The 25,636-nt window shown below is 39.0% G+C and overlaps 2 protein-coding genes across 5 annotated transcripts in view; one reads left to right on the forward strand and one right to left on the reverse strand.

Moving 5' to 3' along the window:
• Positions 1 to 4,858, forward strand: part of USP16 (ubiquitin specific peptidase 16) — a 27,977-nt gene extending 23,119 nt beyond the window's left edge. For 2 of the 3 annotated variants that reach the window (XM_007458800.1, XM_007458802.1), the window contains 3 exons: positions 251 to 337; positions 4,157 to 4,313; positions 4,427 to 4,852. In XM_007458800.1, coding sequence (XP_007458862.1) covers positions 251 to 337; positions 4,157 to 4,313; positions 4,427 to 4,551 — 369 coding nt within the window. In that variant the 3' untranslated portion in view covers positions 4,552 to 4,852. Of the gene's footprint in view, positions 1 to 250; positions 338 to 4,156; positions 4,314 to 4,426 lie in introns of all 3 variants that reach the window. The other variant, XM_007458801.1, reaches the window with a different exon arrangement.
• A 1,132-nt stretch (positions 4,859 to 5,990) lies between these two features.
• Positions 5,991 to 20,413, reverse strand: CCT8 (chaperonin containing TCP1 subunit 8). 2 transcript variants are annotated; one of them, XM_007458803.1, is made up of 15 exons: positions 20,143 to 20,413; positions 17,658 to 17,748; positions 16,838 to 16,917; positions 15,229 to 15,378; positions 14,584 to 14,764; positions 14,410 to 14,471; positions 13,378 to 13,515; positions 12,022 to 12,200; positions 11,240 to 11,306; positions 11,080 to 11,167; positions 10,875 to 10,990; positions 10,024 to 10,095; positions 9,782 to 9,946; positions 9,341 to 9,460; positions 5,996 to 6,222 (listed from the first exon to the last, which is right to left on the reverse strand). In XM_007458803.1, the coding sequence occupies exons 1-15, from the start codon at positions 20,200 to 20,202 to the stop codon at positions 6,145 to 6,147; spliced, it is 1,647 nt and encodes a 548-aa protein (XP_007458865.1). In that variant the 5' UTR covers positions 20,203 to 20,413; the 3' UTR covers positions 5,996 to 6,144. The 2 variants fall into 2 exon arrangements, with proteins under 2 accessions (XP_007458866.1, XP_007458865.1); XM_007458804.1 differs by lacking the exon at positions 16,838 to 16,917 and having other exon boundaries at positions 5,991 to 6,222.
• Positions 20,414 to 25,636: the final 5,223 nt, after the last annotated feature.

Raw genomic sequence — 25,636 nt, forward strand, 5'->3', positions numbered from 1 at the left:
GTGTGTGTGTGTGTGTGTGTGTGTGTGTGTGTGTGTGTGTGTGTGTGTGTGTGTGTGTGTGTGTGTGTTGCACTTAGCAAAAACAAATCAACTGGAAATCAATTAGTAGTCAGGGGGATAGAGTCTTCTAAGCAGATTAAACTAGGGCTGGATGTTACTGTTCTTCTGGGCATTGGGGTGGGACTATAGTTTACATAACATGTACAGCTTTTCCAGGAAGAGAACTTAATGTATTATCCTTCTTTTATAGGCTGGTTTTAACCTACGCAAAGTTAACAGACACATAAAATTTCCAGAAATCTTAGATTTGGCTCCTTTTTGTACCCTTAAATGTAAGGTAGGTGGAACTTGCCTTTTTGGGAAAATCCTTTAAAGGGAAATCATAGCTTATTACCAAATACTCCAACAGCAACTCACATATGTATGAAGTTGATAGGAACTACTGAGTAGAATGGGTCTTTGATCTTTGTACCTTTATAATGTCAAGATCTGTGATGAATCATGTTGAATATTAGGTTGTTATTTCAGTTCAACATTTTTTTGAACCCCCATTATTGTGGCAGACGTCTTGGGATCTGAGGGCATATAACTAAAGATGAGCAGATACATTAATGGATAATCTCATTTTAATATGGTTGAGTGCTAGGATTGGTATACACAGAGCAGGGGTGATAAGCACTTAACCCAGTATGTTGGTGGTTCAGGGAAGGCTCTGGAGGCTCTGCCTCAACTGCTACTTCAAGCAGTAAGACTTAGTATTATGAATCAAGAGGAAGCATGTTTTCCAGGCAGAGGGGACAGTAGGAGCAAAGGCAGGGCATGTAGAGTGGCACGGCGGGTGCCGGGGACTGTCTGTATAGGCAGGTCTAGAGCTTACAGTACAAGGTCTGGGAACGTTAGGAGATGAAGCCAGAGAAGTGAGAGAGGAATGAGGTTTTGGAAGATTATCGTGATGAGAAACTTGGGCTTTATTAGGTATGCGGTGGGGAGCCACTGAAGAACTTAAAGCAACAGGGTGACACAGCCAGGTGTGTATATTACATAGATTACTTGCTGAAGCAATGGAGGCTGGATTTTAGGAGGACAAGAGTAGAGGCAGGGAAGTTAGGAGGCTGTTGAGTTAATTCAGTCAGTAGATGATGACAGCCTAAACTAGGGCTGGAGATGGGGAGATTGAAGGAATATTTCAGGAGGTAAAATTAAGACTTTTGATCTCTTGCCTCTGGAAGATGAGGCAGAGGTCTTTAAATGGATGCTGAGGGTGCCACAGAAGGAGTTGAGTACGATTCCCAGGGCCTGATTTGAGTGTCTGGGCAGTTGGGAGTGCCATAAATTGAGGTAAGAAACACAGGAAGAAGAGCAGGTTGGGAGGCGGAGAAAGGAATAATAATAAGTTCAGTTTTGGAAACATTGAGTTTCAGATAGTTTTGAGATATTCATGTGGCTATGTTTAGAAAACATTTGGATGTACATGTCTGAGGGCCAGAATAGAGGGGTTAGGGCTGGAGATAAGGATTCAGAAATCAATACATAGGTGGTGGTTAAAACTATGAGAGGATAGGATCTCTTGTGTAAACAAGGAGAGAGAAAGAAGAGATGCTTAATGACAGAACTCTGGCGAGCATCGGAGTGTAAGAGGTGTAGGTGGAAGAAGACACCACCGAGGATATCAGCGAATCTCCATGTTGAAGAATTTGGAGAATAAAAGAAGCTATACTGTTGTTCTTTATTCAGATTTTAAATACTTAAGTGAATTGTCATTATTTTTATGTTACTACCATAGGCCAGGGCCACTTTTGCTGGTATATGCATACTTCAGATAGTTTGGCTTCCATTCCAGACCACAATAAAGCAAATATTGCAATAAAGCAAGTCACACGAATTTCTTGGTTTAGTGCATATAAAAGCTATGCTTACACTGTATTGCAACCCGTTAACTGTGTAATAGCACTGTGTCTAAAAAAACAATGCACATATTTTAGTTAAAAAATACTTTATTGCTAAAAAATGCTAACCATCATCTCAGCCTTCAGTGAGTTGTAAGCTTTTTGCTGGTGGAGGGTTTGAAATATTTTGAGAATTATCTGTGACACTGAGACACCAGGTGAGCAAAAATTGGCACCGATAGACTTGCTCAGTGCAGGATTGCCACAGACCTTCAATTTATTAAAAAACGCAGTCTCTGTGAAGCACAATAAAGCAAAGTACAATAAAATGAGATATGCCTGTAAATAGAAATAGCTCTGGTTGGATTAGTTTTGAACACAGGGTCATCAGGAATCCATCTTTTGCTTAAAATGCTATTGTCCTGTGTTCAGGTTTCAAGGAAAGGATTAAGTGGCCTCAGTGTCAGAATATCAGAGAAAAAAACTAGGGAGTGTTAGACAGTATAGAGGTCATGGTAAATTTTTTAAGAAGTGTTGGTAACTTCAGTAGGTTGAGAAATGAATGAGAATATTGGAGAGAGAGCATACAGATATGTTAGAGCTTTTGCTGAAAAGGAAACGTGGCACATCAATGAAGATTTTTCTTTTAATACTAGGAGACTTAATTAGGTTTGTAGGCAGAGGAAAATCTAGAAGTAAAAGATACAGAAAAGAGAGATAACTGAGCAAAGATCCTGGAGAAGACCAGAAAGGCTGGGATAAGGACACGAAGTTGGAGAATCTCTGAACCAAAGGGAGGAGACTTCACGTTCCTGAGAGTGGGCAACATGCAGCTGGGTGGGTGGTGTCTCAGTTTTCCTGAAGTGGGAGGTGAGGTCGCCTCTAAGGAGAGGCTACAGGCGAGCGGTGGAAGTTTGGTCTAGTTGCTGTGAAGGACATCCATGGAAGAGGCAGCTAACTGAGGACACATTATAAATTATACAGTCACATCGAGGACCTGGTGAGGTAGAAAATCATGAATTTTCCAGGCTGCATGGTTACAGAATTGTTTCCTAGCAATGGCAGCTGTCTGTGTATGGGGTCGGGGAAGGTGCGTCGTGGAATTCAGAGTTGGGTTATGTGATGAGCTGGATGAGGTGGGTGTTGAGAGGTTGTCTGTAAGAATGACATGTGCATGTGAATCACATGGAAATCAGGTGTGAGGCAGGGTCTGAGACTCTGCCTTCCAGTAAGCTCTCAGGTAATGTGATGTTGCTGTTCCATTACATTTTGAGAAGTGAAGAGACTTTTTTTTGGGAATGAGGCCAAAAGAGGTCTCATAGGTCAGGAGAAAACGAGGGTTGGAGGATCCTGTTAGGTTGACTAGTATAGGTGAGAGTTGGAAGAATGGAATTGTAGACTGAGACTAGAAAATGAATAAGATTTTTGAAGTTAAAGGGTTGAGTGATGACCGATTCCAGAATGTAGTCCTGGCTGTGGTTGGTTAAAATGGAATGGCAGGGAAAATCCCGTGACGTTCATTGGCCACTGAAATCCCTGAGGAAGCTGACAGGTTTTGGGGTGATGTAATAAGAGTTCTTTAGCAAATAGGGAGGCAAAGATGAGAGAGTGTAGTGACAGTACTGTTGAAGGGCAGTGATGCTTGTTCAGGAAGACTTTTTACAAGAGAACGTAAGTGGAGTTGTCTGCAAGTGGCCCCCAGCTCGAACACCTGTCCCTGTTGCTGACCAGCCCTACAGCACATGTGATCTTAAAATAAGCAGCCTCCATGTTAGATGGGGAAAGTGAGCTCCTGAGTGGTCGCATGTCCTTCTCACCAGATCTGCAGGGGATATTTGAAAATGTTAAGGGGTTGTCTTGGGTGTGACCTAAATGCTATCCTCTTGCTGTTAAAGGTGTACATTTTGGGCTGGAAATAGGATGATTTGTTAAGTATTTTGGAATTATCTGATCCCAGACTCCTAAAGAAGCTTTGGCAAGTTCAGTTACTTAAGTATCTGGGCCAGGAAACTATGATTATAGCAGGTAGACCCTGGTTTATGGTTCTTCCAGCAGGGCAAAAGCAATGGCAACTTTCTAGTAAAAACATGTGTGATACCACTCAGTAGGCTGAGAAAAGGTAGGGAGAAAATAATAGTTCATTTCAGACTCAGGACTTCTGCATTCTCGAAGGTTAGAGACCCTCTGCATAGTTTAATAAAATTGTCTTGCTGATGGCATCTGTATAAATGGGACTAGAACTAACTTTTGATTCCTGTTCATTTTTAAAGAATGTTGCTGAAGAAACTACAAGGGTACTATATTCCTTATATGGAGTCGTTGAACACAGTGGTACCATGAGGTCGGGGCATTACACTGCCTATGCCAAGGCAAGATCTGCGAACAGTCATCTCTCTAATCTTGTTCTCCACGGTGATATTCTACAGGGTAAGAAAGAGGTCTTACAGAATTCTGGTATTCAGCAGATATTTATGGCAAAACCAAAAAAGGATGAACTTGAATCTTTCCATTTATATATTTTTTACATTTCCTCCTGACAGATTTTGAAATGGAATCAACCAAAGGACAGTGGTTTCACATCAGCGACACACATGTGCAAGCTGTGCCTACAACTAAAGTACTAAATTCACAGGCTTACCTCCTATTTTATGAGAGAATACTGTAACAATTTCAAAAAGTGCTTTCTCTGGAAACATGTTTATGGCTTTTATAATGGCTGTAATAATAAAAAAGTAAAGACTAACTGTAAGTCATGTTCACTTAAAATTAAATACATGCCAGAAGAAATCATGTTTATTGAATTACTGAAGGGAAGATACCTAAAAATTTACAGTGGTTTTGTATTGTCACAGTGGTTTTTATTCCTGCTTCCAGTTTCTGGAAAGGATTCTGAATTACTTAAGTCCTCTGTGCTTATTAATACGTCTGGGTGGTGGTTTGCAACACATCAATAAAATGAATTACCCCCAAAACTTGTTTTATTACTTAGAAGATTTTAAGTTGTACTGACATACACTACTAGAAAACATTTAAAAGTTTCAGACTGAAACTTCAAGTGTGTTAGTTAAAGCAAAAAAGTGTTAATTTTATAAGCATAGGTATTTGACCTTGGTGGTAACACATATAATGCTTCTGATGCCATGCAGTGTGCATAAGCTGGGGTGTAAGCTGAACTCCGCACTTGTTCTGTGCAGTTGTTAATCGACCCAAGAAGACATTCATTGGAATCCCCTTAATGCCAGCCTCTGGCCAGAAAGTCCGTGAACTGTCCTAGTAAATTCCTTTTTTTTACCCAAGCCAGCTACTGTTTCCAAGTTGCAAACAACCCTAAAAGCCTTAAGAATACCAAACCTGTCTAAACTTCCTGTAAGGTTCTCTATTAGGAATTCCTTGATGAGTTTACCTAAGACCCAGTCAGCCATACTGCATCCAAATTCCTTTGAAATACCAAAAACAGTATAAAATTTCAAAATGTTATTCAAAGACCTTATATAACCAAAACATATAGTAGCACATGTTCTGTAAAATAAGTTAAATTAACTTTTTACTATGGTCTTTGCTTTTTTCAAAAATCCACTGTATAAAAACTGACTTGCTTCATTTATATGTCAGGAGGCATGTTTTCAGCTGCATCACAAGTGTCTTTGTTCTTTGCTACCAGAATATATGTGTTTTAAGTCAGCTATTTAACACATCATTTAATGTTACTGAAACAAGTCACCTCAGTCTTAAGGATTTTCAGAGCTGTGAAAAAATACATCTAGTCCAGGGACTGACAGACTTCCTATAGGTAGTAAATGTCTTAGGCCTAAGTAAATGTCAAGGCCTAAATGTGTTAGGCCTTGAAGGCCACTTGGTCTCTGTCACAGCTATCCAACTCTGCCATTCCCTTGTAAAAAGCAGCCATAGGCAATATATAAATACCTGATCATGGCTGTGTTCCAATAAAACTTATGTATAAAAACAGGCAGCAGGCCAGATTTATATTGCAAACAGGCCCCTCATAACTTAGGTGACTTGCGTTAAGTGCCACAGCTCATTTCATTAACAAGGTTGAGACAAAATAGGTCATCCAGATCCAAGAACAGTGGTCCTCAGACAAAGAGGCCTTGATAGTAACAACATGTTTATTGTATTATCCAGCCGAGAATACAAGGTACACAAAACACTTCTTAATTTAGGAGAATATGAAAACATCAGGCAATTCCTAGAGTACTACTACAAACACAGCCTTCACCTACAGTAAAAATCTAGCCGTTCAGTCATTTTGGTCATCATCCCAGTCTTTCTTCCCACTTGGAGGCTTGGGCCCACCGGCTGGTTTTGCCATGATGATCTGCAAAACAAAATCCACAAGAGTATACTTACAAACTCAAGCTCCAGAGTGAAGAGAAAGAATATTTCTCTATTACCCTGTTTCATTATTAGGCAATCATCACCAATGAGCAATCTGTTATTACACTGCATATGAAACACGAGCATACTGTTATTGTCCAGCAGGTGAGTTTTCCACTTTTGTGGACATTAATAGCAACAAAATTCACACACATTAGCGAGGGGCATTCTAAGACAGGCACCTCAACAACCCAATGCTCGGAATGTGAAAAATATCTGCATGTATCACTGGCATAAATCAGTCAGTTTGGCACCTGATTTGCTATTTACATATGAGATTCGTCTTGCCCACCATCTTTATCCCAATTTCCTTGTGGTTTAGAAGCTTTAGGTCCACCTGCCAGTTTTGCCATTATAATCTAAAGTGGTCGATACGTAAAATATATATAAAGCTCAACAATGACATTTTCTAGTACCTATAAAAGAGAGCCATTCAAATACAGGAAATGTGTGTTCATAAACGAAAAAATCCAAGCACCTAGTTGCCTGGAAACATGCTAGAAGCCTCATTTATCTAGAATGCACTAATCCAGCATTTTCCAAGTATAATCACATAGCATTTTTAAAGGATTTATGTTTGGGGGGGGGGAAAGGTGTGGGGGGTGTGTGGTAGATTTGGGCTCAAATAAATTGGGGAGAAGTTAAAGTCAGTTGGCTTTCCCCACAGCAGAACTGTAAAACTCTGATAAACATTCTAAATCTCAAAATTGGATACAGTATTCACTGCTTCCCAAATTTATAATTAAGAGATCTTTCTGTATAACATCAAGGGGTTTGGCTTGAGTCTCATGCAACACAAACCGTAAATAGATTTCCCACCCCTTTTCAGAAGCTGCTTTCATAAAGAAACCTAACCTGAAATTCTTGGAGGAACATTTTACCAAATGAGGATAAATTCAGATTGAATTAAAGGCAGTAAGTATAATTTTAGAATCCAAGTATAGTTTAAGAAAAAAGTACCTAAAAACAGTTCTCAAACTTTAGTGGGCATCACAATCAACTGAAGGGCTTATTTAAAACAGACTGATGGGCCTCTTTCCAGAGTTTCACTCAGTGGGTCTGGGAATTTGTATTTTTAGTAAGTTCTTCAGTGATGTTGATGCTATACTGACTATAGTCAATTTGAGAACTAGTGAAATAAACACTTGAACAAGATTAATCCAGCCCTACTACATTTTCCAATGCTTAAAACTTGATTTTCAAGTCCTTTTCCAGAATATGTACTATGCAAAAGAGGTACAACTATATTGAAGAGTGTTCATTAGACAGCTGGATGGGTTCTTCAGATACATATTTCATGTACAGAGTGCTAAGGGCACATAACAATGAACATCCTCCCCTAGGGTAAAACAAAACACAGCCTTCCCAGTTTAAAACCGAAATTCAGAAGTACCTGTGTGAGCAAGGCACTTACTTGTGTTATTAACATTACTGTCTTGCTTGGACACTGACATTCAACAAGTTCCTTAGGAACTTCTACTATTAGAATTTCTGCTTACCTCATGCTTCAATCTACTTAGCTTCTCCTGTCCCCTTATACTTTTGGTCCTCCTTTTTATTCTTAGCCACATGTTAACTTATAGAACAAACATTTCCTTAAGGCATTTAAACATTATCTTTGTTTAAAAACTCCAAAAACATATTCTTCCACTAAAAACTATTTGAGGCACTGATATAAAAATACACTATTAATAAATCCAGTACATAGATATCCAGTCTCTGATTATTTTCAATGTGTTGAAACTGGATCTCCAGGTTTCCAGTTTTGGTCATCTTACCTAAGAAAAGTTCTTCCTTTACCGAAGAGAAATTTGCTTTGCTATAATTACAACCAACTGATCTGAAAGTAAGTCTAATTTCTTTTCCATTTCTACCTAAAACTTGCTTCTCCCACGATTAATTTGGCATAATTTTCATTTAATGGATTTATACTGTGCCCCTAGCAATTAAAATTTTCTACTCAGTATTTAAAAATTATTCATTGGTTAATAATCACTTCTAGAATTTTGTAGGAAAATACATTTCATTAAGTTTAGAAAACACCTTTTTGAAAAACTGAATTCTGGTTTATCTGTGAATCCAAAATAGTCTTCACCACTTTTCTTCTCTGCCATAATTCCTCAAAAATATTGGCAGAAATACTATGATTTTTTATACCTTAAGATCTTAGTATCCCAAGACATAATCTGTCACAGAAGAAAAAATTTAAATGCCAGGTCCTATCATCTCCACACTTCCTTCAAGGTGGTACAGTAGTTCCCCCTTAGATGCCTTCCAAGAATCCCAGTGGATGCCTGAAACTGAGCATAGTAATGAACCCTATAACTGTGCTTTTTCCCATACATACATACCTATGATAAAATATATAAATTAGGCACAGTAAGATAATATCTGATTGGTAGCATCACTACTCTTGCACTTTGGGACCAGTAAGTAAAATATGTTGACCTGATAATTGAAATGGCTAACAGTGCACACAGCGTGGATATGCTGGACGAAGAGATGATTCACGTCCTGGACCAGGACAGTGTGAGATTTCATCACGCAGTATACTTATAATGGCACACAATTTAAAATTTATGAATTACTTATTTCTAGGATTTTCTTTCTTATATTCTGGGATTGCAGGTGACTCGTGGGTAAACTGAAACCACAGAAAGTAAAACTGCATATAAGGGAGGGAATACTGCAGTCTGCAATATCTGCCTCAGATCTTTATGGCCCTTCCATATTCCATATTGAACTTCCTCTCTAGATTATGTGTACAAAGGAGTTCTTAGTCTAAAAAGTCTTGAAAACTATGAATCTATATCAGATTTATTTTACCCACTCCAGTTCCCAAATGGCAAAGGATTCTTTCACTGGCAAAATCTTAATTTTAAATTAGCTGAAATACATTCAAAACAATTTAAAACTGTAATAGAATTAAAACGAATTTTTTTTGGGGGGGGTACTTTGAATAGAATGAGAACTGTGCTATGTTCTAGTTCCATGAAAATATACTTCGAACTATATAAAAATTAGTATTTTTAAAGATCAAAATTTCACTTCTCACTCACCTGATCCACTCTAAGTACAGTGACAGCAGCATTAGTAGCCAGTTTGATAGCCCAGTATTTTCCTAGGTAAGTATCTAGAACACCAGCTTCCAACATGTCCTTTACAGCAGGAACTTCAGCCTGTCAACACAAAACTATTTTTATTCTTTCACTTTAAATGTTTATGTGAAAATATTTGTACTCAATAGAAACATGGCTACTTAAATAAAACTAGAGTAAGCAGCTAGGAAAAAGTACTACCCCATCTACACTATAAAACAAATTTTAATAAAACAGAATACTAAATTCTCTATCAGATAAACTATGAAAAAGCTAACTGTTATGAAAATCATTTGCTCACAAATCAGAACATTTTCTGATTTTCCTTTTAAACTTAATACATCTATATTTAGGTTGTGCATTCACAAAATAAAACAAGTTCATAGTGTTTTTTTCAAATACCTCAATATCTAATCCAACATTTTTATTTCCTTCTTGATGTACTGCATAAAGTTTAGAGATTACTTCATTGGCCTTAACTCCAGAGTTTTCCGCCAGTGCCCGGGGAATAGCTTCAAATGCCTCAGCAAACTTCTTAATGGCATACTGTTCAAGTCCAGGACATGTCTAAAACAAAAATGTGATTACTCAATTTTATTCAAACAACGACAAGAAAGTCGGTTTGTACATAGAAAGCCATATACCTCTCCATACGATGTGATCTGTTTGGCTAACTCAATTTCTGTTGCTCCACCTCCGGGTACAAGACGTTTATCCTATAATACGTAGTTTAAAAAAAAAACAAAAAACGAGAAGTCAGCAAGAAGCAATTTCCAGTTTTCTAAATCTTTTCAGATTCCAGTACTCCACCAGACTAGAGGTTTTAATCAGATTCAATTACAAGTTTTATAAAATTCAAATTCCAATTATGAATGTCATAAAAATGGCATGATTTGAACAAATTACCTTACTGCACCATAGTGTCTGGTATACGAAAAAGAAGGACCAAAGTTAAGAATGGGAACATTACTATGCGGTTATCTGTATTTCCAGATATAGCACTAATAGTGCTGAAGCAACTGAAGGTATATAATTGAAAACCACCATAAACCATCTCTTTAAAACAGTTATATATAAAAAAAAAAAAGCCTTGGGCTTCCCTGGTGGCGCAGTGGTTGAGTCTGCCTGCCGATGCAGGGGACGCGGGTTCGTGCCCCGGTCCGGGAGGATCCTGCATGCCGCAGAGCGGCTGGGCCTGTGGGCCATGGCTGCTGGGCCTGCGTGTCTGGAGCCTGTGCTCCGCGGCGGGAGAGGCCACAACAGTGAGAGGCCTGCTTACCGCCCAAAAAAAAAAAAAGCCTTGATTTGCTATTTACTCCTTTTCATTTCATTTTAGAAAATTCATCAGCAACACATACTTAAGTGGAGTCTTAAGGAGGAAGGTGCTTTGCTTTACACAAGCCATTCATTTTTCATTTTCAAGTTCTCAGAATGTCTGTCAACTGTGTTTTTGAGGACTTACAAATACTAAATTAAGATGAATGCTGATACTGACCCTTGTGAGAACTTTGAAAGTATTAACACCATCATCTACTGCCCTCTCTATATCATCCATCAGATTGTCAGTAGAGCCTCGAAGCACTATGGTAGAAATGGCACCATCTTCCTTTTCTGTCAATAAATTAAATATACTTGGGGATTAGTAAAAGGAAATGAACTCCCCACACTTCATATACATACAGTTTACCACTACTACTTACCATGCTTAAAAACCACCACCTGTGTATCTCCAACCTCTGAGAGGTAAACACTATCACAATGTCCCATTTCTTCAAGGACAGGAGGAGTCTGCGAGAAAATGACTCTTGTAATAAAAATAATTCAAATAGGTTCAACTCTAATATTGTCCAAAATACATACCAATCTAGGAAGAGCTGTAGCACCAACTGTTTTACATAATCTTCTGAGATCCCATTTTGAGTTCAGCCTTTAAAAAACAAAACAAAGACCTTAACACAAGTTTTAATTCCATGAGATACCATAGTAAAACACAAGAGATTAAACAGGAAACTGTACATTGGGCCTCAGGTCACCTTCTTTTGACCCTGAAGGTTCAAGCTCAGAATGGGTCTGGACTGCACTGTGCAATCCAGTCACAGGTGTTTAGGGTATTATTCTAAAACTGGGAGAGTTCCAGTCTCCTTAGGATGTCAAGGGTTCAAGTTCTGAAACACTAAGGAAGTCCTGGTACACAGAAAACTTTTGCTTTACTTTGGGCAACTGCGTGTTCTATGAGAAGAGTGATTTACTCTGCACGTTATATTAGGTGCTTGGAGAGGTGGGAACGGGTGGGTGAACTGTCTAGTGTAAGCCACAAACGTGTTCATGAATTTAAAGCTATATTCCTGACCCCACACTCCAGCTGGCAGTGGGTACCAGGTCTGTGTCTGGTCTCTTAAGCTCCTCCCTCTCCCTCTTCAATTAACATCTGCTAACTGGTCCTTCAGCTCTCGGCCTAAAGGTAAGTTTTCAGAGGTGCTTCCTGTTCCCCTAGATCAAGTTAAGTCCTCTTGCCGTGCAATCTAATACCTCATACTTTCCCCCTTTCAACAGTCTTCATGGTGTGTTGAATTTATTTGCTTGGTGTTTCACCACCCAAAGCCATTTACAATCCAGGTTAATAGAATGCAGTCCTCTCTTACCTCACCAACATGATATTGTATTTGTTTGCATAATGAAGAGCCATGTCTGCCACTTTGCCACCTGTTACGACAACATTTGCACCAGTACCAGCAATAGCTCTGACTTGCGTATCCATGAGATTTTCTTCTCCCTTACTAAAATTCATCAATTCTTCAGCAGTCTTTATCAATACCGTTCCCTAGCAAAATAAGTGAGGATTTTCTTTAAAACCATTTCCCCACGTTGCTGTTCAAAGTCACAGAATAACATTTTATTGAAGAAATTTAAAGATTTGGGAGAAAAATATGAAGATAAACATGCACATGAAGCAGAATACAAAATTTGTATGAAATTAACAGAAATTCAGCTTTTTCCTAGACCAATGCCCCTGCCCCCAACACTGATGCATCTGCTCTTTGACAGGCACTTTGATGGAAAATTGGAGAAATACACTGTACTTTTAGATGTCAGGCAGGTTTCCTGACATGTCTTCTGATGAATGTCAACCAAAACAACGTGTGGTTCTCAAACTTTTTCTAAAACGTGGACTAAGTGACCAGCCCCACCCCACCCCACCCCTGCAAAACTTCAAAAACCGTCCACAACTCAGATTTCAAGAATTCTAGGGATGCAATCAACAGTGACCTATAAACATACACTTCAAACTTCTTAACATGTATTTTTAAAAACAAACTTCAGGGACTTCCCTGGTGGTGCAATGGTTAAGAATCCGCCTGCCAATGCAGGGGACACGGGTTCGAGCCCTGGTCCGGGAAGATCCCACATGCCAAGGAGCAACTAAGCCCGTGCACCACAACTACTGAGCCCGCGTGCCTAGAGCCCATGCTCTGCAACGAGGGAAGCCACCGCAATGAGAAGCCTGCGCACCACAACGAAGAGTAGCCCCCATGTAGCCCCTGCTTGCTGCAACTAGAGAAAGCCTGCACGCAGCAATGAAGACCCAACACAGCCAAAAATAAAAATAAATTTGTTATTAAAAAAATTTTGGGGCCTCCCTGGTGGCGCAGTGGTTGAGAGTCCGCCTGCCGATGCAGGGGATACGGGTTCGTGCCCCGGTCCGGGAGGATCCCGCGTGCCGCGGTGCTGAACTGTGTAAGTTCTACTAGAAGTCAAGAGCTGTTTATTAGAATATAAACAATACTGTCACCATCTAATGTTCCAAGTTTTGTACTTAGTATTTGAATTAGATATTCAAATATGTCTGATTAAAAAATAAACATGACCCAACAATTTTCAATAATTATGCAGTATTCACTGGATTAAGAGGAAACTCTACCTCAAAATTTTAGAATCATTAAAACTATCTGAAAGGATAACCGCAAATTTTTACCTTTAAGGTTCTGAAATCTACATACCTTAGTTTCTGTTATCGTTCCATCAAAAGGACAAGAGTACACTGCTATTTTTGCATCTTTGACAGATGTTACATCACCTTCAGTTTCCTTCTTAAAAACCATGCCATGCAATACTGAAGAGGAATGGACACCAGAGCCCTAAGGAATTGGATATCAAAATCACCAGTGATTTCATGAAAATAACATCAGGGCTAATTTGTTGATTCTGCATGCACCAAAAATATTCATTTCTAAATAATATAATATACAAAGGCAGTGACTCCTGGGGATGAGTAAGGTGGTGGACATAAAGCATACCAGTCTGCTCAATGCAGGAATTACTGTGGCAATGAGCCACTGTTATGGACGGAGAAGAATCAAAGAACAACTGCTCTAAGCCATTCACTCACTCTGTACCAATGTACCAGGCAGAATAGGGATCAAAGCCAAGTTTCTGATTTCACAAGCTTACCATGTAATGGCGAAGGGGAAGGCAGTGCATGGATAAAGTCAGAAAACACCCAGCACGTATATTAATACACACACACTTATAGCTAACACATGTACTAATGTAAGCTAAACTCAGCTACATTAACAATCACATGTGTAAAATCACTAGTTATAGGTTTTACTGCATCAAGCACAATATTTTTATCAAATACATACTCTTTAAATATTAAAAGTATGAATTTTATTATTACAGAGCAAAAGAAAAACTTGAACCTCATTCAAAACTGCCTTCTAAGCTCATTTTTTATAAGTCAGCATATATCAAGATTGCAAATAATTAATATTTTGTTTATGCACTATTCTCAACCTTCCAGCTATCATGGAAAAATGATGACTTAAGAAGATAATATGTTGATATCTTTTTAAATTTAACAAGTGGTAGTATTACAGTCTAGCAATATCCAAATGCTACAACAAAGGCAGGAAGTCCTAAGTGCCTAAAACCCACAAGGTAAAATTTAGATTAACAGAAATTTTTTTTTTTTTTTTTGCAAAAAAATATCTGATCTATCTAGATAACATTAATGCATTTTCTAAACTTACCAGAATCTTACAAACTCTGATGTTATCAACATTGAAGTGGCCAGAGTCAGGAAAAATAGATACTGTTAAGAAAATGAGACATATCAAAAGATATATTTGGACAACAGAGAAAATATCTTAATCACATTAAGACATTTTAATTTTGGATCTTTTCATTTACTGATATTTACTCACCACATGCCTGAGCAATAAGTTTGGCCAGAAATGCTTCATTACCATATTGTTTACTCATTATGGAGGTATGAAGTAGAGATGACACTTCATCAACATCCCGAAGATTTTTTGCAGAACAACACACCAAGTCAGGAAGAATCTCATGGGCTTTTTTGCAGGCTATTTCATAACCTTCTATGACCTTAAACGTAAAAAGCAAAAATGTTTCTTCAAAAGATGTAATTTTGACATGACTTAAGGTAGCTTATTTTGGTAACCCAATGAATACAAATCTTTATTTTCAATAGAAAAAAACAAAGCACACTTCCAGAATAACATTCACGGCACAGCCTACTATTTAAGGGTGCAGGCTTTGGTGAGAGCCCAAATTTGAATCATAACTGCCATTACTAGCTACTTGTGCAAGGTTTTTCTAACTTAAGGCTCACTTTCCTTATCTGAAACAAAACAGGATTACTTCTAATAGGCCCCACTCATAGGGTTCTTGTAAGGATAGAATGAGATACTGCATGTGAAGCATATGTACTACAATGCCTGGCACAGAGAAAACTGCTCAAAATCAGCTATTACTAACGACTTTTATTTAGTAGGTATATATACATAAGCAAATATGAAACACGGGTAGATAATAAAATGAACACTCACCTCTGAAACTGACAGGCCGAGTCTCAGAAGCTCTTCAGCTAATTCTAGAAGAGCTCCAGCAAAAACCAGAACAAAGTTTGTGCCATCTCCAACTTCTTGCTCTTGCATGTGAGAGGCCATTACAATCATTTTTGCAGCAGGATGCTGTACCTGACAGAAGGGGTCTGAATTTGAATATCAAGCTAAAACATTTGATCCTTAAAGCAAAATAAAATTGTTCATTTCCATTTCTTCTTAAATTAATAGACTCCAATCTCCCTATGGGCGATACCTGTCAGACAGACAGGTAACTGTCTGACAAGTAACAGTTACCTGTCAGATAGACAGGTAACTCATTTGATCACATTGCTACACACTACTTATAGTGTAGTCACAAGAAGACAATCCAAGTCCGCCTAGGCCTATGAACACGAATGCATCACCATAAATGAAAATAACTTCACAGGCACTTTCTTTTAATGGTCAGTCACCCAGTATGTACACCTGCATACATAAGGTTCATAACTTTATTATATATTCACTAAATTAAAAAACAAAGTAATTCCAACCACTAAACCTAAGGCACTTTTAAAAAAGGCTTCAGAAGCGCTAAAATAGATGTCATTTAACTTCATCCCAAGTCTCAATTTTTATGTATTCTTTTTGTAAGGGGTTATCAATTATGGTTTAAAAGAAGGGGAATATAAAATATTTCTTAAAAACAGTATATCAAAATTTTAAGTGATCATTTCTTAGGATTTAGATGCTTTTTAAGAAATAATCAGAGTAACAGCTGATAGCACTGAGAAAACTAAAAAGCTGACACTATAGTTTATTACGAAGATAGTATCCCCGTCACACCTGAACAACTCCTGAGAACATCACAGAGTACAACATTCACATTCACAATGACAAACCCCTCCATAAATATCTTGTGGAATTAAATTTGTTTTGTTCAATATTATTACTTCAAGACTATACTGTTATTTAAGAAGCTGGAGAAATGTTAACTTATCTATGGAGTTCTGTCTAAAAGCATTAAGCTCTGGTACTTTAAGAGCTAAGTTCAAGAAAATTCCCTGAGATTGAACATATGCTTCAATTAGCAGCTGGCTGAGGAATGGTGCTCTATGTGTTCAGGTGCCAGGCTGTCCTCATACCTCGGCTGGCAGTATCTATTCTACAGATTCTGTAACATCAAAACTGCAGGTGAACAAAGCAAAATTCCACAAACTGATTGTTTTATCTTCACAAAGACAGTTAAAAAAAAAAACACCACTATTTTCAAGTATCAGATGTTTCTACATTATGGAATAATTCACTTCAGTGTCACACTCTACAGAACAAGACAATATATTCAATTTGATATGATTATGAGCAAACATATTTTTTAATCACAACCAATCATTCCATAAATTAATAATTTAGGAGATTTAAAATTTGAGTTGCTAAGATGTTAGACATAAAGAGGACTCTTTATAATTAGGAAAATCTGAATAATGAATTTTCAAGTTGGGAATAAGAAAATCCCTTATTATACAATTTGAAATAAAGGTTCTTTTACATTAAAATATACTGAATTTTTGATGTCACCAAAACATTTCTTGGCTTTTTTAAAGAAATAACTTACTTCTAGCTCTCTTAAAACAGTCGCTGCATCATTTGTCACAAACAACTTCTCCAGGTGGTTGATAATCATTTTGTTCATTCCTCAAAAATAACAATTAGAAAAAGAAATCCATTATTACTCAAACCCTTCTCCAAACACCGGGAAAATCTAGTCAAGAAATATAAATTTATATCCATTCCTAAAAATAACTTTGTAAGAACTCAAAACACATTATCTATTCTTTAAGGTTATCTCATAGCCCTATGCTTTGCCTGACTGCACACCTGTACTCTTTCCTTTTTAATCTCCGATAATGTTTATTAGCGAGGATGCCAATTTTGTCATATTTTTGTTCAATCAACACAGCATATTAAGCATTTAGTCTTTAGTACAAAGACTAAAATAATTATTTAAAAGTACACTTACTTTTTTGCTTATTCCATAAATCTGCATCAATTAATTCAGTCGATGGTAGGAGACAAGAGAGAATTTTTCTCCCTTAAATTATAATGTCACTCTATGTAAAAGATCTGTTCTGCATCTACAACCGTGAACACTAGGTACTGCCTCAATGGTGAAAGCACCATACCTTTTCTATCCTCTCAATAGGACAAAACGTAACATTTGGATTCCAACTTTTCTAAAAAGATCTGAATTGCTGACTAAAGATTAGAAACACTGTACTGGTGTCACTGAGCTATGAAATAATTTTCAATGCCATACTATATTATGGCGAAAACTCTCAATTTACATATAATATCCTCAGAACAAGTTTGAAAGAGCTAGTACACAAAATTCTATTACAGTACTGTATCGCCTAAAACATGAATTTAGAAATTACCATTTGGTCCATATGCTGTACGAGTTGTCTGGGCAAGCTCCTTGCAAGCCTGTATGTTCCTGTACACAGCCTCTTCTAACCCTGAAAAATGCTGTCAAAGAAAACTTCTGATTAGGCAGGACAGTGAATCTCAATAATTTCTTCATCTGTAAAATGGGGTAATACAACAGTACCTGTTTCAGAGGATTGTTGAAACTATCAAACAAGATTTATATATGTAAAGTATGATGTTTGGTATTCACAAATGATCCACAGATTTGTCCACTAGTTGAATGAATGAAGCAAGACATTTTTAGGGACCACAGGTACCTACTTACACATCAAAACATAAACCTATAATTTTTAAAAAATGTAGTGAAAAGTGCAGGGAAGAGTGCTAAGATTGATTAGAGAAAGCAAGTGAGCTCTTGCAGATAAAAATACCTTTTCAGAGTTTATCAGTACTTTCTGAAAGTTGAAATGTGGTCATGAATATTTATTGTGTTAAAACCTGAGCATTGTAAAACCAGCAGTTCCATGTTCACTGGGAATTAACATATCTGCCTCATAAATTTTTAGGAACCAAAGCATACAGATTTTGAATGCTCATTTGAACTGCAATATAATTCCAACATGTACACACTGAAAACTGCTGAATTGGTCACAGTACTAAAATTCTCAAGTTTTACACTGGACTTCTTTTAGACTTGGAATTTACCTGTGGTCTCAGATAAATTTCAAGAGCCTACTGTTCATGTGAACATTTTTCTAGAGCTGCTTTGCCCAAGAGATTAGCCAGTTGCCACAAGTGGCTATTTAAATTTTAAGTAATTAATTAAAAATTCAGTCCCTCAGTTGCACTAGGCACAACTCAAGTGCCCAGTAGCTACTTGTGACTAGTGGATACCATACTGGACAGTCCTGATATAGAACACTTCCATCACAGCAGACAGACAATACCGTTCTAAAGATCTCCTACCTTACATTCTTGTTTTCCCCCCATCCCCATTCTCTGAGGAACAGTCATCTCTGATCATATATCACATCCTGTCAAACCCTTTAATGACTTCCCATCACTTAAGAAAAAATGTAAAGCCCCTGTTAGGGATAAATGTGTAGGCACATTCTAACCTTTGCCTACAACTCTTCTCAATTCATCTCTTACCATTCCGTTGGTAAGCTTCAGCCCTATCACCTTTCTTGTTTTCTTTTAGCAGGTGACACTCATTCCACCCTCAGGGTCTTTGTACTCACTGGTCCCTCGGCCTGGAACACTTCTGCCTTTAACCTTGGCCACTAAGCACCGAGCTGAGAGTTCTTTCCTGAACATCTTAATTGCTCTATCTACCCCAACCCATCCTTTTTAATTTTTTTTTAGAGGCAGACTTTATTTCCTTTATCATTATTTGAAATTATCCTTTTTGTTCATTTGGCCATTTATTATTTCTGCCTCAGAAAAATAAAAACCGTGGACGTTCTTCAGCCTTTTAAAAAAGTGAGCAATGTCATTTTCAGCGAAGCTCTTTCACCAATATTTACATTAAACCTTGATATTTACTATATTCACAACATCCCAAAAGTGCATCATGCCAACAAGAACCTAGTTCCCTAAACCTGTTACCATAAATGGAACCACACTATCTACATACCTTTAACTAAGCACAGAAAATATGGGGGACAAATAAAGGAACACTACCATTTGAACACAAGAGACACATTTATCAGTAGTGCTTTAAGACATTTTAAAAAAACTAAACTTCTGAAATTACGTCCAAGACCTCGCCATAAAACAAAGCAGTTTTATTTAGGCCAGGGTGTCACTTACCTTGTGGGTTACAACTGTGATCGTTACAACCCTTTTCGTCCAATCTGCTCAATTTAATAATGAGAAAAGCAAGACCCAGAGGGTTAAGTTTTACATCAAGCTAGCTAACCTAAGTTGGGACCAGAATCCATTCGCACTGTAACCACTGTTTATCCTACTATAACGCACTGCTTCTGCGAACTAAATGGGGAGCCCGCTGTTTTTCATTTTGAAAAAAGTTGCCAAGACAGGCCTTTGTCCCTCTCTTAACCGCACCACCCACTCCCTGAATTGTGGCAATCGGCTTCGCAGTTCCCAAAGCAATTTCACCTATGTTGTTTCACCTGTGTCGCCTTCTAAAGGAGAGACTCATCACCCCCGTTTTACGGACGGAGGGAAAATGCAGGAGCGGCCTTACATCTGTCCGACAACCAAGTACAGAACGCGGTGTCTGCGACCTCGTCCCCCACTCGCTGTCTCTGCGCGCTCGACCCTCCCCGGCGTCCGTAAAGAACCAAAATGCCCGCGGGCCTCCGCGGCAGAGCCCTCCCGAGAACACCTCCCTTTCTGGAATCTTCTCTCCCTCCAACCGCTGTGTCGGGGGAGCACGCCCGGCCCGTTAGTACGCCCTTCTCCTTCGCTGCGGCCTCCGCTGCCCTACGCCGACTCTTCCCCCTCACTCCTCCTTCCTCCTTTCCTTACCTTCGCTCCCTCCTTGAGCATCTGGGCAAAGCCCGGGGCCTTTGGGACGTGGAGAGCCATGGCCACTACGCAGGGATCAGTTCACGCACCCGCTCAGACTATCCTGGAGGAAGAAAGGGGCGCGCACAGCCTCCTGGGAACGCAGCGTGCGGCGGCTTCACGCTCCTCCTCTCTCTCCAGCCGGGTCCGCCCCTTCCCCCAGCCGCCTGGTCTGAAGCCTCGCGAGAAGGAGCACTTTGCGCAGTTAGAACTGAGTTGACGATCCTCGATCTGGTCGATCGACCGGGCGGGTCGCGGAGCGCGCCATCTGCCTTCCGGCCGCCGCACGCGCAGCCAGCCGGGCAGTTGTGGCACGCTGGCGATTTTTCCCTTTGACTAGACTCGGTGCTCTGGACGTTTGAATTTTGCTGGTTCTGACCTGGAAGCCACACCTTCCAAGATTACCTTACTTGTAATCTTCCAGACCCTCGCATAACATCGGGGCAGGTGTGCGCCGCCAACCCCCCTTTTTTTTTTTTTTTTTTTTTTCCAACCCTTTGACTAGACTCGGTGCTCTGGACGTTTGAATTTTGCTGGTTCTGACCTGGAAGCCACACCTTCCAAGATTACCTTACTTGTAATCTTCCAGACCCTCGCATAACATCGGGGCAGGTGTGCGCCGCCAACCCCCCTTTTTTTTTTTTTTTTTTTTACCAAGGCAGGCCACCTGCCTTCATCCCCAAAATCTATTCGTTGAGCGTGTGCTCTGACTTGGGTGCTGTAGCAGCTCTGGGGACTTGAAGGTGATAATTAAAATCTGTAAGGATAACTGTATACTGAGTACTCCTATGTGCCAGGCTCTGTTACTTGTTTTATGTGTGGTATCTTAGCTGATGGTCACTCTTACGAGTTAATTCTTATTTACATTTGGTAGAAGGGGAATTTGCAATTTACAAACGGTAATTTGTACAAGATCACAGCGCTAGTCATGTTAAAGCTAGGATTCCTACCCAGATAAGATTGACTGCAAAATGCACGTTGTTAACCAACTACATTCCTCTTTTCTGCTTTTTCTTGGAAATATAACTCCCTTTTACTCTCCCAGAATCCTTTGAAACCTGACCTCTATGTCATCCCACATCAGCACGTGACTGATTTCAAAAGAATTAAATGGTAATAGAATACTTCAAAGAATAATTTCACACGGTGAAAGTAATCCACTCTCCTTGTAGAAAATATGGAAAACTTGAGCAGAACGTTTGACTTGTCTTTTGTTCTTTGATTGGACACTTGCAAATGACTTATTTTCCTTAACTTGGGACAGATATAATGTGTCTTAAGGAATAATCACGTGTCAAATGTATTATAACTTATGCTAATGAGCACTTAAAATACATAATTATTAAAAAATACTTTTGCCACCTCAAAGCAAGTGGTATGTGAACCACCTGTTGGGAAACATTACAAGAGATCAGTGATTCTCAAAGTGTGGTACAGGGACAATACAAGATTTTCTCATGGATTAGCTAAGAAATAAATAAAAACTCATTCATCTAACTCAAAGAGAGCATTGCTTATAAACATAACCAACAACAATAACAACAAAAAAAACCCTGAAAGGGATTAAAGATGACACTTGATGAAATTTTAATAAAAATGATTAAGGTCTCAAGTCTTGATAAGGACCATTGAAGATAACTTGAGGATAAAACTATTGATGAATCGAGTTTCCATGGAAAATTTATAATAAAAAATGGATCTTAATTTTAGTAAATTAAAAAGGAAATGGAAATCTGTATGGTAATTTATCAAGAATTAAATTGATTTAATTGCTAAGAAGACTGCTTTTTAGATAAAAATTCATTTATTTTGTATTATTTGGGTTAGATGGTGTATTCATAATTACAGAATCAAAACATCAAGGGCAAAATTTCCACTGGCTCCAAATAGTAGGTCAAATATTCCTCACCCAGAATAGAAAATAAACACAAATCCTCAATGTGGCTTCAAGGACTAGGTTCTGGTCCCTGCTTTCAGCACATGTATCTTTGCCCTCTTGGCCTTCCTCTCTGTCTTCTGGCTGCAATAGCCTGAATAGTTCATCCTGTCTGCTTTACGTCTTCTGCTTCAGGGTCTTAGCCTCTGCTGTTCTCTACCTAGAAAGCTCTTCTGGTCCCTTTTGGCTGAGTTAGTTCTACTTCAGTAAACACTTAGGTTAGAAAGCCTTTGATGACTCCCAAGACATTCTCTGTTAGTCATCCTCACAACTTCTGTGCTTCTCCTTCAGAGCACTTACCATAGTTATAATGACAAAATTAGTTGCAATCTTTCCCAGGTGGTAGGTAGGTGCTGTATTGCCAGCATCTATCACTGGGCATTGCATGAAGTGGAGACTTAACGGATGACTAAATGGGTGTCCGAAAAGAAGACCAAAGAACTGGGAGATGAGGTCTCTATTCATCCCTTCCAGATGTACTTGCTATAAAAGCAGGGAACAACACAAAGCAATCAAGATGGTTTGCCCAGGATTTTGCAAAAAGCCAAGGAGACACAGTTCATCCCTCGTATTCTCCATGCTCATAGTAGTTTTTTTGTCCTGATTAATTTATCTGATAAATCGATGAGATGTGCCTTGATGAATGTATTGCCCTTATCTGATCACCCACTGTCTGCTTAGGTGTTGAACCACATTTCTGTCATTTGGGGAATTTATTCTGTGAATCCCATAGCAGGAAGAACCATTTAAACATCTGGTCTGTTAAAGAACAGATGAAGACTTTCCTTAAACCTCAGAGCACCAAATGACAGATTTACCTTCCCATGAGCCACTTCTATGGGGATTTGTTGAATGGTAAATTCCTCACCAACTTCATTTGCATACAGAGACTGCTCATTCGAATGGGATAAAAGTGGAGAGGTCACTTCCCTCTACTCTGGGAATACTGGTATATGAATTAGGATCATTGAGGTTGCAAGGGAAAGAAATGCTGAGATCACTTTAGAGGGTGTGGTTTATTAAAGATCACCAAAAAAGTACAAAATTGCACAACTATCCTAGAGCCAGATGACTTTCCATGTATACGGCCATAGGTTGGGTGTCTCTAAGTTACCATTTTCATATCTTAGTTTATCTCTGTTTCTATGGCTTCCACCAAGGTGGCACCTGATTCTCTTTACCTCTTTCAAATGCTTTTTCTTCTTTCTACATCTTAGCTTTGGCTGGCATCCTTTTCTCTGTGTCTCTTAGTTTCCTGACCCCCTTCAGGTGGGCCTCAGTGTGTTTCATACTTAAACATACCAAGAAAAAAGATCTGGTTCATTCAATTTATTGCCATCTAACAAAAAGCCCCCAGGTCCTGTCAAATTCTCATCAAGGATACTACAAATCTCTATGGCTGCCTTGGATGAAGCAAGAATTCCTGGTGCACTTAATGTTGACCAGGGGGCCAGGATCATCTGTGACCTTAGTGTAAGGAATGCTTTGTGGCTGTTTTGTATGAAAATGAGCTGTACACGTGGCCGACATTCAGAGTTTCATCAGTAGTCTAGTCAATCTGTCCAAGGCTATGCTGTAGTTAGTAGCTCTCTTAAAGCTTTCTGGATCAAGGCAAAGTAAAAAGTAATGAACTGTATAGTTAGTTAATTACTCCCTGGTTATTACCATTCTGAGAATGGAGATCTTGGACAGGATGAAAGTGATCATTTCCCCCTCACTTTAAATGTTGGCTTAGTTGTCCCAGTGACTATTGGTGCCTGGCCATGATTGAGCTGGTTAAGTTATGGGGGTGAGAAAGGTGAAATGGAGTGAGACAGTGCATTTAAATTCTATTAGTGATGCCTTAGATCTCTGAAGATTGATGAAATCTCTTAGAGGACTTCAGAGAGAAGTTTCCCTTCAGCTGTTATGAATGGATTGTCGATAAACTAAAACTGTGTTTATCAGTCCCTCTTTTAGGAAAATTAGAAGTTACTGCCTTAGTTCCTCTGATGGATGTGCTAGATTGGCACACTTGTGCAGTCCTGTTTTGCAGAGGCCAGAGAGCTGAAACTATTTCCCAGTTTCCATTGCTGTTATGGTTCAGGATAGAAATAGGTCTCCACCAGTTAGATACCTTCATGTGAGGGTTTGAAGGTGGTAGGGGGACAAAGTCTATTTTCAAGCTGCTCTGGTAGTTCTTCCAGCAAGCAGAATTATGAGAGGATGCTGTTTTGGCGTTACTGTTCCAGTAGTTACTCTGTGTGGAGGGGCAGCTGTGGCGATAGCGAAGGCTTCTTATCCTGTCTTCCTGCTCTCTGCATCACAGCTGTGGTGGTGTGTTTTTGATCTCAGGCTGTCCAGTGGTGATTCCTGATTCCCACCTTTCTGATCATACAGAAAGTATGGCTCCCGAGGTGGGTCAGTTCTGTGCCATCTGGGGTTTATTCCTGGAGGCCCACCTGAGAACTTGTTTCTCCATCCATCCATGGTAGATTTTTTTGTTTTTCTTAGAAGATGTTGGGGGTAGGAGTTTATTAATTTATTAATTTATTTTTGCTGTGTTGCGTCTTCGTTTCTGTGCGAGGGCTTTCTCTAGTTGTGACAAGCGGGGGCCACTCTTCATCGCGGTGCGTGGACCTCTCACTATCGCGGCCTCTCTTGTTGCGGGGCACAGGCTCCAGACGCGCAGACTCAGTAGTTGTGGCTCACAGGCCTAGTTGCTCCGCGGCATGTGGGATCCTCCCAGACCAGGGCTCGAACCCATGTCCCCTGCATTAGCAGGCAGATTCTCAACCACTGCACCACCAGGGAAGACCCCATGGTAGATTTTTGAAGCATCTGATTCCTTGTATGAAAACGCTTTCTGCTTCTAAAACCTAGAGTGGTTTCTGTTTTCTACATGGGATGCTGATTGAGACAATTCCTGTGTTTATGATTGTTAGGAAGCTAAAAACAGTCACGGCCAGGCTTGTGAGCTAACATGTGAGATGAAATTCAGAAGTCATTCAGGATCTTGCCAAAGCTAATTTTTACTTTTGATTTAAAAAAAAAAAATGTTTTTTAAAAATCAATTCTTTTTGGCTGGCCCAGAACTGAGAGTCAGAAAAGATTTTGAGATGAACCTGATGAGGAAGATTGAGGAAGGCCCAATATCAAGTGATATGAGAGACCACCCCTTTTCTCATGTTTATAATTTGAAATAAATTGCTTCTCTCTAGTACATGCAGAAAGCATTTCTTTTCATAGTCTTACTGATTAAAAAGGTTAAATTAAATATGCTACCCAGTGAAGATTTTCTGTTATTAAAATTGTTTATGGTCTGCTAGTAACTAGCCTTTCTAACTTTGTTCTAATGGATCAAAGTATAGCATATCACTCCCCACCTTCCCCCTGTTTCGAAAGAATAGATTATTTATTATTTGAATTATGGCTTTATCAGATCACTTTTTTTTTTTTTACATTTTAGCCAGTTTCCCATGACAAATTGCAAACTGGATTTCTCAAGCCAGTATTTTAAGCAAGGAGCAAGATTTTGAC

Source organism: Lipotes vexillifer, unplaced genomic scaffold (assembly GCF_000442215.2).
Source record: "Lipotes vexillifer unplaced genomic scaffold, Lipotes_vexillifer_v1.1 scaffold93, whole genome shotgun sequence".
Classification (NCBI taxonomy): Eukaryota; Metazoa; Chordata; class Mammalia; order Artiodactyla; family Lipotidae; genus Lipotes; species Lipotes vexillifer.